This window comes from Pteronotus mesoamericanus, unplaced genomic scaffold (assembly GCF_021234165.1).
Source record: "Pteronotus mesoamericanus isolate MK-2021 breed Mesoamerican mustached bat unplaced genomic scaffold, CSHL_Meso_final contig_50, whole genome shotgun sequence".
Taxonomy (NCBI): Eukaryota; Metazoa; Chordata; class Mammalia; order Chiroptera; family Mormoopidae; genus Pteronotus; species Pteronotus mesoamericanus.
In genome coordinates this window covers 29,872,501-29,885,388 of record NW_026555186.1, presented here as the reverse complement: position 1 = coordinate 29,885,388, position 12,888 = coordinate 29,872,501, and the positions used below count along the sequence as shown (strand labels likewise).

The window sequence follows — 12,888 nt, the reverse complement described above, 5'->3', positions numbered from 1 at the left end:
CTAGTATGTAGCTTTTGCTGACAAAGTATAATTAGGAGGGAATTAGGTAGCCTGTGCCTCTGTAATTATAATAGTGGAGAATAAAATAAAGGATTTAAACACTTTTTTAAAAATTTAATCTTTATTGTATGTTTTTCCATTACTATTTAGTCCCTTATACTCCTCTCTAAGACTTCTAACTCAACTGGAGAACTCTCTTGAAAACTATTGTTATTCTTTATATTAGTCTGAAAAAATGTTTCTTTACTTTTTTCTGTTAGTGAATTTGCAGGGTCATAAATGTCAAAAATTATTACTCAAGATATTTATGTCCTTATTTTGTTATAGGATTTGCCATTATGTTTTTTTAAATTTATTTATTTATTTATTGAATTTATGAGGGTGACACTGGTTAACAAAATTATACAGGTTTCAGGTCGCAATTCTACAGCACATCATCATACACTGTACAATGTGTTCATCGCCCCCAGTCAGGTCTCCGTCTGTCACCGTTTATCCCCACTATGCCATTATGTTTTGAAAGCTAAGACTAATAACTGCCTAGACTTGATAATAACTTGACTAAATCAAGATATTAAATAGAATTGTCATAGATGTATTAATCAAAGTAATTTAATTAGGTTTACTAACAAAATAAAAATGTTGCTTTTAATAATATGCATTAAATTTTCATGCATATTTGCTAATTTGGGCCTTTTCTTCCAGTTAACCCAGTATCCGCTCCAGTTGTACGTCCTACACCAGCTCTTTCTCCAAGCTTGATAGCTGATCTCGAAGGTTTAAATTTATCAACTTCTTCATCAGTCATTAGCGTAAGTAATATCCAAAATACATTAGCTCAATTTTCAAATGATGCTATTGCATCATTTTTATTAAAATGCAAAGAATTGAAGTTGATTCTGAGTCTTGAACAAGTCCTCCTCTAACAAGTTCAGTTCAGACGTAACCATTTAATTTTGTAAATATTTTAAATTCGTTCTACCCAAACCATTATTATCTCAATTTATTTCTGCTTGTTATCCACATTTAATTATCATGTGTACATTATTCTCTGGTACTGTTCTCCATTTGTAATATATAAGGGTTCTTTGCCACTTGGAATTAGTTTATATACATAAATGCTACCACAAAGAATTATTGTCTACATTAGCACACTTATTTTGTTATAGGATTTGCCATTCCTATAATCATTCTCTTTCTACCATGCTGGGTTTTTTGTTTGGTTTGGTTTTTTAACTGTAGGCTACTAAAAATACCTGTTTTCATTGGAAAAATCAAGGTTGTATTGCTCTGTGTTATCTTCATGCACATGCTTTGGTGTCTCTAAAGAAAATTCTTTCATGTTATTTGTGGAGTGTGTCTGGAAGGGAGGCAGGAGACATGCCTATTTTTATTATTTTGACATACCTCAAAATAATGCCAAAACCATCAGCCTGTCATAGTATCTGAAACTGCAATAACTTTTTCTATGTTAGCGTATTGTATCACTAACCTTTCACTCTGAATGAAGCATGCTGCCTAGGATGTATAATCTGTTAATATGCTTGACCTCCTGTTAATTTGTGTCAGAAATCTGACAAACTAGGAGGTAGAACAGTGAGTTCCGAAGGGAGCACAGGTAGCTTGGACAGATCGGCTGTATCACTGGTCCCAGGGCTGGCAGGGTGTGTAATTGGTGATCAGAGCTGCCAGGAGCACAGAGCTGCTTCTGCCAGGAGCAGAAAAGAGGATTTCCGAATTCTTATAGATTATTAGTAAAAATTCCCCCTTCAGAGCAAATGTGATAGGAAGGCTGTGTTCAGACCTACGTGCATTTCTGGTCAGCTTTGGTCAGCTCACTTAGAAAGTATAGATGAAAACTATTAGGCTTATAATGTTGTTTTTAAGTTGTAAAATGCAGTTATCTCTTAACCCCTCAAAAATGAGTAAAAACGATATTTGGGTTTTTAGTTTGCTCTTCTTTAAAGCCAAAAGGAAAAGGCACATTAAAAGAGATGGGGCAGAGCAGTGAAAATAAGAAGTTAAGTCTTTCATTTATTTAAGTAATAAATATTTATTGACCATTTGTGGTAGGCTGTAAAGAGAAAGCGGTAATCAAAAAATCTATAACAAAGCAGTTAGTCCTTGAGGGGAAAGGAGGCCCCTAAAAACTTGGGAGGCAGTAAAGTAGTGGATAAATATCTTGAGCTGATATCAGATGACCAGGGTGCAAATCCCTACTTTGCTACTTACTAGCTGTGTGACTTTGTTCAAATTGGTAGGTAGCCTTTCTGCACCTTGGTTTCCTATGGAGGTAATCTACCCCACAAGACTGTTGTGAGATTAATGAGATAAATGCAAAGCTCTTAGAACAGTGACTGGCACATTGTCATTGCTCAAAAAATATTAACTAATATTTTTACAAGTGACGTGGTACGTGATCATGGACCCTGAGTAGACTCTTAACTTTATTAGCTATTAGAAGAATACAGTTGAGATTAGAAAAGTTTTCAGTATATTTTCATTCATCACAAAGTAATTGAAGGACTCACTGTGTTATACTAAGGAAAATATTATTGGAATGGTCTCTTCAAAGAAAAAGGAGAGCACTCCATCCAAAGAGTACGCAAAAAGGGACAGCAAGGTGATGCGGCTGAGTGAAGCAGGGTCACAGCATCCCCAAAAGCTAACAGAATGATCAAATAGTAGTAATGTGAGTGGCAACCAGAAATGCATCAGCAATAATCAAATAAAGAAAGGAGTAGAACTTTAAACAAAGAAAAAGGTAGAACTTTGAAAAGGGGACCCTGTAGAAATAAATTGAATGTTCTGATGCAGAATGGCATTGTTCCTCATCTCACCTCCATCCCTCAAAACAACACTTTAAAAAGATGACAAATCAACCAGTTGTAAGTTTCCTCATTATGTGTAAAAATTTAGAAATAAGTGGACTAAAGACATCAGAGGAAAAGTCAAAGAAAAACCCTTAAAAATTACAACCCTCATAGAACGGTGTGGGACCTCAACGACTATAGGAATCTTTTGGATCCTGAAATGAAACTTATAGATAAGAGTACATCCATAAACTTAAAATTATGTTGCCCTAATTAAATAGAAAGAAGAAATAAAAATAATTTGTAATGAAGTGCTAGTTACATTGATATATAAACTGGACCACGACTGCACTAGCAATTAAGTAGTTAAATGATGCTGATGCTCATGCGTAGAACCACCATGAATGTGGCAACTGTAAGTGCAGACTGATAAAAGTGAGTTTTAGGAGGAGCTCAAATGCTATGGATTTTAATTTGCCATCAGTTACATAAATTTCCAAAACATGAACAGTTTTTCTGGTAGTTGCATTCCTGGAAAATTGGTAATATTAAAATCTTGCAAAAATACTCCTTTGTACTTACATGTAAAGTGTTCTGTGGTCAAGTAATTTTAAACAAGTTATCACCTCATGAATTTGTTTTTTAGTCTTAGTTTTATTTAAATTATTGTTTTCTTCAGTTAGAGTCAGATTATAATCTCATTCTGTAGGATAATTTATCTTTTTCTGTATATCTGTATATCCATCCATAGTTAACCATAGTTACTTTAAGTGTTAGGATTTTTGGATGAGTCATTGCTTTCTTTTTTAATTTTTTTGTAATGTTTAAGTGTTTTATAGTAAATACAAATAAACTTTGTAAAACAATAAAATTAGTATTGAAAAGATGTGCAGAAGTACAAAAACAGACAAAATTAATATCTGGTATTAGATATCAGAAGAGTGATTCCCCTCAGGTGATTGAAGGGAACACAAGAAGAGCTTCTGGGTGCTGATAGTGCTTTGTCTTTACATCGAGGTGCTGGTATGTGGATGTATTCGTTTTATGAAAAAAATCTCTGGGCTTTGCACTTAAGATATGCTTATTATTCTGTATGCTTACTGTACTTCATTAAAACAATTTTAAGTAGACAAAAGATACAACCATTTATAGAAGAGGAAATACAGGTAGTAGACACATGAAAAATGTTCAGTCGTGGTAATGAATGAATACAAATTTAAGGGGCCATTTTCTCTGTGACATTGGCAAAAATTACAAAAACCAATGATCATTATTGGTGAAGGACACAATGAAACAGGAATTCTATGTTGCTCCACTGATGGAAGATTAAATTAGTGCAACACTCAGGATGGCCATTGGCCATCTATGTAGTTATCAAAATATATATACTCTTTAATCTGGTAATCTCATATCTGGATTTTTCTTCTAATGAAATAATTAAAAATATGAAGATTTATGTGCATTGTTTTTTATAACTTCAATGTCTATAGGAGAATGATGGTTACATAAAGTATGGCAGAGTCAAAGTAAAAGATGTTTTAAATTAAATAATTCATCAACTTTTAACCTTTTTATCTGATGGCACACATAAACTAATTATTACAGTTCTTTAGCACACCAAAAATATATATTTTTTGCCAGTCTGACAAAAAACAGGTATAATTTTGATTCATTCACACCAGATGGCTACTGTTGTAATGGCAGTTGTCATTTTTTTTTTTTATTTGACAATTTAAGGGAAAAGAGGTCAATGTCCCTGACTAAGTAGTCAGATATTGCATGTTTTAAAAATTATTGTGGCGTACTGGTTGAAAATCACTGTTTTATTATGATGAGAAAATGCTGTATGATGTATAGTGATAAAACAATATCAAATATTATGTATATTATCTCAATTTTGTAAAATTGTACATTCATACTGTGTTTTTAATTATAGGGAAAATGAAAGAGTAGGAGAAAATGCACCATAATTTTAACAGGTTTTCTGAATAATGAGCATACGGATGATTTGTTTTTCTCCTTTATATGCTGCAGTATTTTCCAGAGTTTCTCTAATCAAGTTTCTCTATTCTATGTCTATTATCCAAAAAGCTTATTTTTTAACAGAAAGGGAAAACATGTATATGAATGACTAGGATTCCTTTCTGTTGACATCTAACATCTGCCTTTCTGAATCCCCACTACCTGTTAGTTGGGTGATACTGAGCAAGTCATTTGGTTTTCTCAGCTCTAAAATGATGGTAAGGTAGATCTCCATGGTTTCTTCTAATTCTAATGTTCTGGGAATCTAGGACTAGAGTAGAATTTTGAAACAATGAAAATAGTTAATGCCGCAATGATTTGAATAATTTTACGCAAATAAACAGGGGAAACATTTTTTAGCTTATATGATGACTTCATAGTCCGTAGAAGATTTTTATATATTTCGGTGGATTGTTTAAATTATTTTCTTTGCATATTTGGCATAATATAGGTAGACTTTATTTTTTTTGAAATTACCAAAATATTTACAATGAAACCCAAGGAATTTTTCACACTAAATATTTCTCCAATGAAAACTTTCATTATTTTTTTCTAACCCTTTGAATTATATATTTAGAACAGATATTTTTAAATACAATTTCTAATAAAATTATCTTTGTAAGGACAGGACTTATTTTGTTCAAACTGTATGATAAAGACGATGTATAAATACCGTACTGTATTTGTTTCAGTCTTACATGAAACTAAGGGCAATTGAACAACAAATGGCTAAAATGAAGAAACACTTTAGTTTCTGCTGTAATATTTCAATGAACAAACTGTGAATTCTTTGGGACATTGCTAGTGAATTGTTTTTGCTACATTATTGTTATGCTAACACTTTCTAAATTATTTCACATCAAACCTAGAGAGCTCAGAAACAGTAATCCTCAGACTATTAGGCTTCCGGCAAGGATGAGAGAAGAAGAGGAAGAGAATTTTTATATGAGAATAATGTAAAATAAGAATAAATTGTTCACCTCTGGTTAGAAATGTTGTAGTGAAACTCCAGTCTTTTCTGGCTTAGATGACTTTTTGTATATTTGGCGTACAAAAGTATTAAAGTGAATTCAGCAGTTAATATAACCTCTGAAATATTTTCTGCTGATCAACATGAGCATGAAACCTTGTCTCATTCTTTGCATGATTTGTTTCTTTCAAGTTAGTTATATAAGAAAGTGTATTAACTTGTTCACTTAATATTTAAAATTTTTGTTTCTGCGGGGAAAAATGACTTCTGAGTTCTGACCTTACAATAATGTGAAGCTCTCAAGGCAATCCCCCAAATTACGGATCCTCCATAGCAGTTCTTTAGCACCTTTCTACAGGTCAGAGTGTTGCTGTGGGAGTATACTTTCAGAGTTCCAGCTTTAAATACCAAGAATTCATTTAGAGGCGGGGGCCACTATTGAGGAAATGCATTGAATTTGGAGTTCAAAGACCTCATTTCTACCCTTGGCTGAGCTACTTACTGTCATTGTGACTATGGGGCAATTCTTTGGCTTGTGTAAACTTCAATTTATAATATGAATTATAATATGGAGGTAATATAATTTGAATTTATAATATGGAGGTAATACTTTCCCTAAACAACTAATTGTGTTTTCATGAAAAGCAAATGAATTAATGGGCCTGCAAATGTTTGAATTGAGAAGATGGAATTCTAGAAAAATGTGCTTTCAGAGGCAACAAAGGAAAAGGTTGAGTAAAGTGAGTCAAAGAAGGAGGTGAATCACAGAGCATGATATCAGGAAACTCACAGGTTAGGGTGGGAAAAGGGAATCATTACGTTGTAGTAAGTTCTCTTCTAGAGGTACAGATCTGGTAGGTGCTCCAACGTGACAAAGATCTCGTAGAGAAGAATTTAACATATGTGACCTTCGAACTGAATGGTGAAGAATAATAAGAGTCTAAGTGGCTGGAGTAGAACAAGAATGGTGTCACTGACAGAGGAAATTGTGCATGTGGAGGCCTGAGGTAAGAATGAACTTGGACTATTGGAGAGAGTAGTTTAGTGTGGCTACTATAGCACATGTATAGTATACACATGTATAAGTGTATACATGTATACAAGTATATATACATGTATAATGTAGCACATGTATAGTATATACATATACAAGTATAGCACATGGTAGAGGTTGGAAGAACCAAGTCTGATGCTGAAGAAGTATTGATACGTTGTTGACATACTGTCATGGGAAAATTGTAGTAATGATTCCTTAACTCATTGCTTTCCAATCTTTTCATGTCACGGTACATATAGAAAAGTGATAATATTTGTAGTGTGCTCCTGGGTAATCAGAGGATGCTGTAGGAGGCAAGAGGCACCCGGCCCTAGTGCTGCAGTCAGCAGAGTACCTTCCCCAAGTCCCTCCCCAAGGCCTTCCTAAGGGACAACAACAGCACAAGACACTTCTAACCCATTTGTGACACATTAATGAGGAAGCACAGACTTAGACTTTGCTGCCATAATATAATAGATTTGAACCTTTTGAATCACAGTACCTAAGTGGAATTCAGTTTTGGTAGTGCAGGAAGACTCATTAAGAAAAGCAATCATTATGGAATATAAAAGGAATATATTGAGGAATAGTAAGTAATTCCAAGAACATTCTATGACAGAGAAACCAGAGTTGCAAAAAGAGAAGCCCAATTAGATACATTATGCTGCTTGGAATTAGCCAAACTCCATGCTAAGGGCACAATCCTCCCGGCTGGTTAAGTAGTTAAAGACCACTGAGGCCAACTGCAAGTTTAGGAGTTTCCTAAAACTACCTACAAATTTGGTAATTCACTAGAACAACTCTCAGAACTCAGCAAAGCAAGATACTTAGGATTACAGTTTTATTGTAAAAATAAAATACAAATTAGAACCAACCGAAGAAAAGGGCACATAGAGGAGATTCTGGGTGGATTCCAAATGGAGTATTGCCAAACAGGGAAGCTTACTAATCTTCTAGACTTTTCATTAAGGCTTTATTAGGTCGGCAAGATTGGTATTCTCCATAGCAGTGGAGAGTACTGTGAAGGTGACTGAAGTTTAAACATGTAAAAATAAATACACAATTTTTTTAAGGATTTTATTTATTTATTTTTAGAGTGAGAAGAAGGCAGAGAGAAAGAGAGGGAGAGAAACATTACTGTGTGAGAGAAATATCAATTGGTTACCTCCCACGTGCCCCAAACTGGGACAGGAACCTGGCACACAAATTCAGGCATGTGCCCTGACTGGGAAGTGAAGCAGCAACCTTTCAGTTCACAGGCCAGCACTCAATCCATTGAGCCACACCAGCCAGAGCTAAATACACAATTTTTTATAAATAAATTCCGGGAATTTTGGGTTACCCCTCATATGGTTGGTAATTCTGATATGGCCAGTTTCCATCCTGAGTTATCTGCTTAGCATAAGCTATCTAGGGACCCACCATGAAACACGTCAGGGGCATAAACTACTAGCCAGGTATGGTCCCCTTAGGAGCCCACTGTGAATTATAAAGACCTGCCATTACTGGGGAGAATTCCAAGAGTTTAGAGCTTATCTCTCAAGGGCTAGGATGGGTTCAGACATCTCTTTAAGTGAGACTAAATTCCTTACTACACTTTTACCACTTAAGTGTTTTATTCCTCCAACAAGTGTTTGTTCGGGCCAGAATGTGAGGCAGGTACCGGAGATATAGTAGTGAACAGTTGAGCCAGGTCCTTGCTCTCAGCATTTACAGTTAAGTAGAAACATTAAAAAAAAATGCCTCAAAGGTATGTAATTACAGTATACTAAATGCTTTCATTTTATAACAGAGTTTTTCCCTTTTGGGAATTTCTGTGGCTATAAATTGTCATTATTTGTCAGTATTCCTCTGAGTGTTTACATGAATATTATTTTATATAGGCTAAACTCCACAGTCCCACCCATTTCCCTCTTTACTATTATAGCTTAAATACAAGAGTTACTTTTGACATTTAACAGAGCTTAAAATTTGGATATCTGAACTACTTTTCCTCATAAGAAGTAGAAAGATAATTTTCACAGTCCATGCTGTTCACTGTCTGGTTTCCGTGAACTGGCAGTGTCGAGTGTCACTTCACCCTTCAGCGGAGGAACGAAGGCTCACGACATCAGGGTGGAGGCAGTGGCAACAGTGTGAAACTAAGGGCTGTGTGCGTTGGTATGGGTAGCCAGCATAGAATTTCCTGTGACCAGCAAAAAGAGTGTTTAATTGGTCGGTAGGACCAACAAGCCATGGAATTAAGGCCTCCCCCAACCCCCTCAAGGATTTACAAGCTGAAGGGTAGGAAGAGGGAAACCCTCTAAATTTTAATTTGGGCAGGCAAAGTGAGGCAAAGAAAAGTTTTTTTTTTAATACAGAAACCAAATTTTAGCATCTGAAGTTAGTGTTTATTGTTAGTTCCATCAAGCTCCTTACCTGAGGAATATAGAAAAAATGGCTAGCAGTGGCTTACAGCTGTAGCTATTGACAGAGACTGGCAACTAGTGAAGTTCAAACTGTCCATGACTAGGGATGAGGTTCTGACCCTGTTTGGGTTATAGGAAAGTAATTGGAAGATAAAGAGTATCTATCAGACTTGCTTTTGGTATGGAGGTTACTTTATCAGTTTTTAAACAGTATGAAGAAAAAACAAGTCATAATTCATGAAGCAGAATCTGATTCACTCTGAATTTTACTAAACTGTTTGGATTTCTTAGGGTGGTTGCATATCATAGTGATGACAGTTGTATTCGAAGTTGATTTCTGATTCTCTTAAGTGCACTTTTGTCTTAAATCGATCTCTTTCTTCCCCCCCTCTCCCCGCCCTTTCTTCCCCCTCCTTTTCCCTTCCCCCAATCTCTAATTTATACTAGGCTAGGGCATTTTAATACTGTTTTCTAGTCTGTCTTGTACTGCTAGAGTGCCAGCTTCCTTCTAGTTTGTCTTCAAAGACAGATTGCTTTGAAGGGAGTCTTTGTTGAATATAAGCACTTACTGGGTCATGTGCCAGATATTTCTTGAACGTGTGATCTTATTCCCAAAACAAATGATAATACAACTGTAATAAAGTTTGTTTTCCAATATAGTAGAAGAACCATATTCTTAAAAAATTTTTATTTTTTTGTACTGTACTTTAAAAACTTAAGATATATTCAAGTCCCAGGCTAAGAGACAAGTCTAAGATCAAATTCCTTTGAATTTCAAGGACAAAGAAATTATAAGTCAAAATTAAAAATAATTTTGTCATTTTAAATTTGGGGAAAAGCCTTTATTTGTTCTGATGAAAATGTCAGTAGTCAAGGAACTGTGGTAAAAATAATGAAAAATCACTGGCCTGGGTCTGCTTAAATTGAAAACATTTTTTAATTAAAATTTGACAGTATTTTGCGCTTCCATTGCCTAGCCAGCTGCCATCTTACTCTTTTATTTAATTGTCTTCTGGGTATGAGTTGCCTTAATTTTTAAATTAAACTTTAAGGTGTACCATACTAATGCTTCATTTCTTTATTTCTGTACTACTTCAGAGGTCTCATAGTTAATAAGAGTATTATCGTCACTTCCTTCCCTGAATTATTAAAATGAAGTACTTTTTAAAGAGAGATTGTAATTCATTTTCAGTTACAGAGGTTTTATTGCAAAATATTTTTTATTTGGCTTAAACAAATATATGCCAGTCTAAGTCCTGACTAGTGGATACTACTCGTAATGCTTTGTTGATATTATAATAAAATTCTCCACTATGAAGAATCCACTTTATGATACACTGATTATAGTTATTAATGAACTGGTAATTATTACTGCAAAAAAAAAAAAGCCACCCACCAAAACAAAATATGCATATAAATCTGCAAGAAATTGACGGATAAAAGAAGAGGTGATAAAGAAAGCCTTGGGCCTTCCCTTTCTACTTTATAATGAGTAGTTTCTTTCACTTGCTGTCAGTTCACTCTTTTCAGAGCTTACCTCGTTAACTGTCTACTGACTTCTTTCCTAAAATTATTGTAATTAAAGGTACTATGATAGAGAATAATAAGAGGTTTTAAAAATATTTGTTTAGAAAAGAGTTAATCTTTTTGACAGTTTTATTTTGCATATCTAGAGTTCATTGAACTTTGTGTTACTATCAACTGTTATATTTCAAATTGCATGTGTTAAAATGTCGTATTTGCAGTGAAAAGTAATATTTTTTAAGCTTTAAGTTTTCTTAGATTGTTGCATTGACCAATCATGTATTATTATTTAATCATACATCAACCAAGTTAACTTTTGTCACCTTTGTTCCTCTTTTTAAAAAGCTTACCAAGGCCCTGGCCGTGATGCTCAGTTGGTCAGAGCATAGTCCCAGCACCACCAACTTGGCAGGTTCAGTCCTGGGTCAGAGCGCATACAGGAATCAACCAATGAATGCATAAATAAGTAGAACAACAAATTGATATTTCTCTCTTTGCCCCCCCCCCTTGTTTCTCTCTCTGAAATCAATTTAAAAATTAAAAAAACCTAAGAGCAAAAAAAAAAACTAAAGATCTTGCAAAAAAATTTCTGAACATAGGGCAGAGTATAGTATGGAAAATTGATAAGTATTATTTTAATAGTATTAAATCTTTTGACATGAGGAACCTGACCTAAACATAGAAAATATTATTGTGATACTTATAAAACTTTATCTTCAAAGGAAAAGGAAATGAATTTAACTATAGGGCAGACACATGCCCAACTAACATTGAGAAATCAATTTATTAATAGAATAGAACATGGAGTAAAAAAATACGTAAGTATAGTGTATGACCCTAATATCAAAGAAAAGTATAAGATACTTATCTGAGAATATATCAGACACACTATTATTCAAGTCATTCAGGAATGTAATTACAGACAGTTTTTATAAACCTATCAATAAGGGTTATTTCTTTAAATTTGCAGCTGTTCTACATTACTGAATATATAAATATCTCTCCCATATATTAACACTGAAGATCTCCTTTACACTGATGCTCAAAAAAAAAAAGAAAAAGAAAGAAAAAGAGAGAGGGAGAGAGAGAAACAAAAATCTCAGCAAATTCTGCTTTAAAATGCATAATTTAGATTAAGCAGACTACCAACCAAATGTAATATGTGCATCTTGGTTGAATCCTAATTCAAACAAATCAACTCTGGGAAGACATGGCTTGATAGGGAAATGTGAACACTGACTGTATTTACATGAAATTAAAAGGAATTATGTTTTTTTTAAGTGTTTATCTGTTAGAAATACAAACCAAACTATTTACTGATAAAATTATATCATATATGCAATGTGCTTTTAAATAATTCAGAAGTGGAGTAAAAGTTTGGATTAAACAAGATTGAACAAATGTTGATAGTTTTTGAAACTTAGTGATGAGTACCTAGTTCATTATATTTCTCTCTATACATTTGAAAGTTTTCATAGTAAGATGGTATTAAAGTACATCATTTCAGAAACTTCTTTTATATTCTCACCAAAGCTTTGACTGACACCCATGGTTTATAGAATATGTGATCCGACAAAGATATTTTACAAATTTAAACAAGTACAACAAAATTTGAGTTCAGTTCAGATTGCCACCTATAAAGTTAGAAGTTGGTAATAGATTGTTTCTAAGGTCCCTTCCAGTTCTAATTTAGTAGTCTATGGGAAATTAAGTGAAGAGATGCCAAGTTACTTTGGTAAACATCATCAACATAAGAGAAGTATTCATTAGGTGTACTGTGCATTCTAGACCTAATTAAGACTTAGACTCTGGGTCCCTGTGTGATAGGACAAGAGAGCCTTTCTGTTGGCCTTTCTGGTTCCAGTTTTTGATACATAATGGGTGCTTATCAAGAGTCTGTCAAATGGATGAAATTAATCTTTTCCTATTTTCCGGCTTTATCATTATAGACCATTCCCACTGGTGTCCGTTTCAAGGGCTGTAGTGCTAATATGTTAGAGAATCACTCCTGTCAAATGCATATCTAAGAAATAGTGGTGCTCCTTACATGTTCCTTTTCTTACTTAACATGTAATATTTAAGAAAGTAAAATGGAGAATAATTTATTTCTTTAAA

At 34.0% G+C, this 12,888-nt stretch overlaps 1 protein-coding gene across 1 annotated transcript in view; it reads left to right on the top strand.

The window, feature by feature from the left end:
- Window positions 1-12,888, top strand: part of AP3B1 (adaptor related protein complex 3 subunit beta 1) — a 254,416-nt gene that overhangs the window by 185,092 nt on the left and 56,436 nt on the right. Inside the window, exon 22 of the mRNA XM_054578514.1 lies at window positions 706-812. Within this exon, the coding sequence (XP_054434489.1) occupies window positions 706-812 (107 nt within the window). The remainder of the gene's footprint in view (window positions 1-705; window positions 813-12,888) is intronic.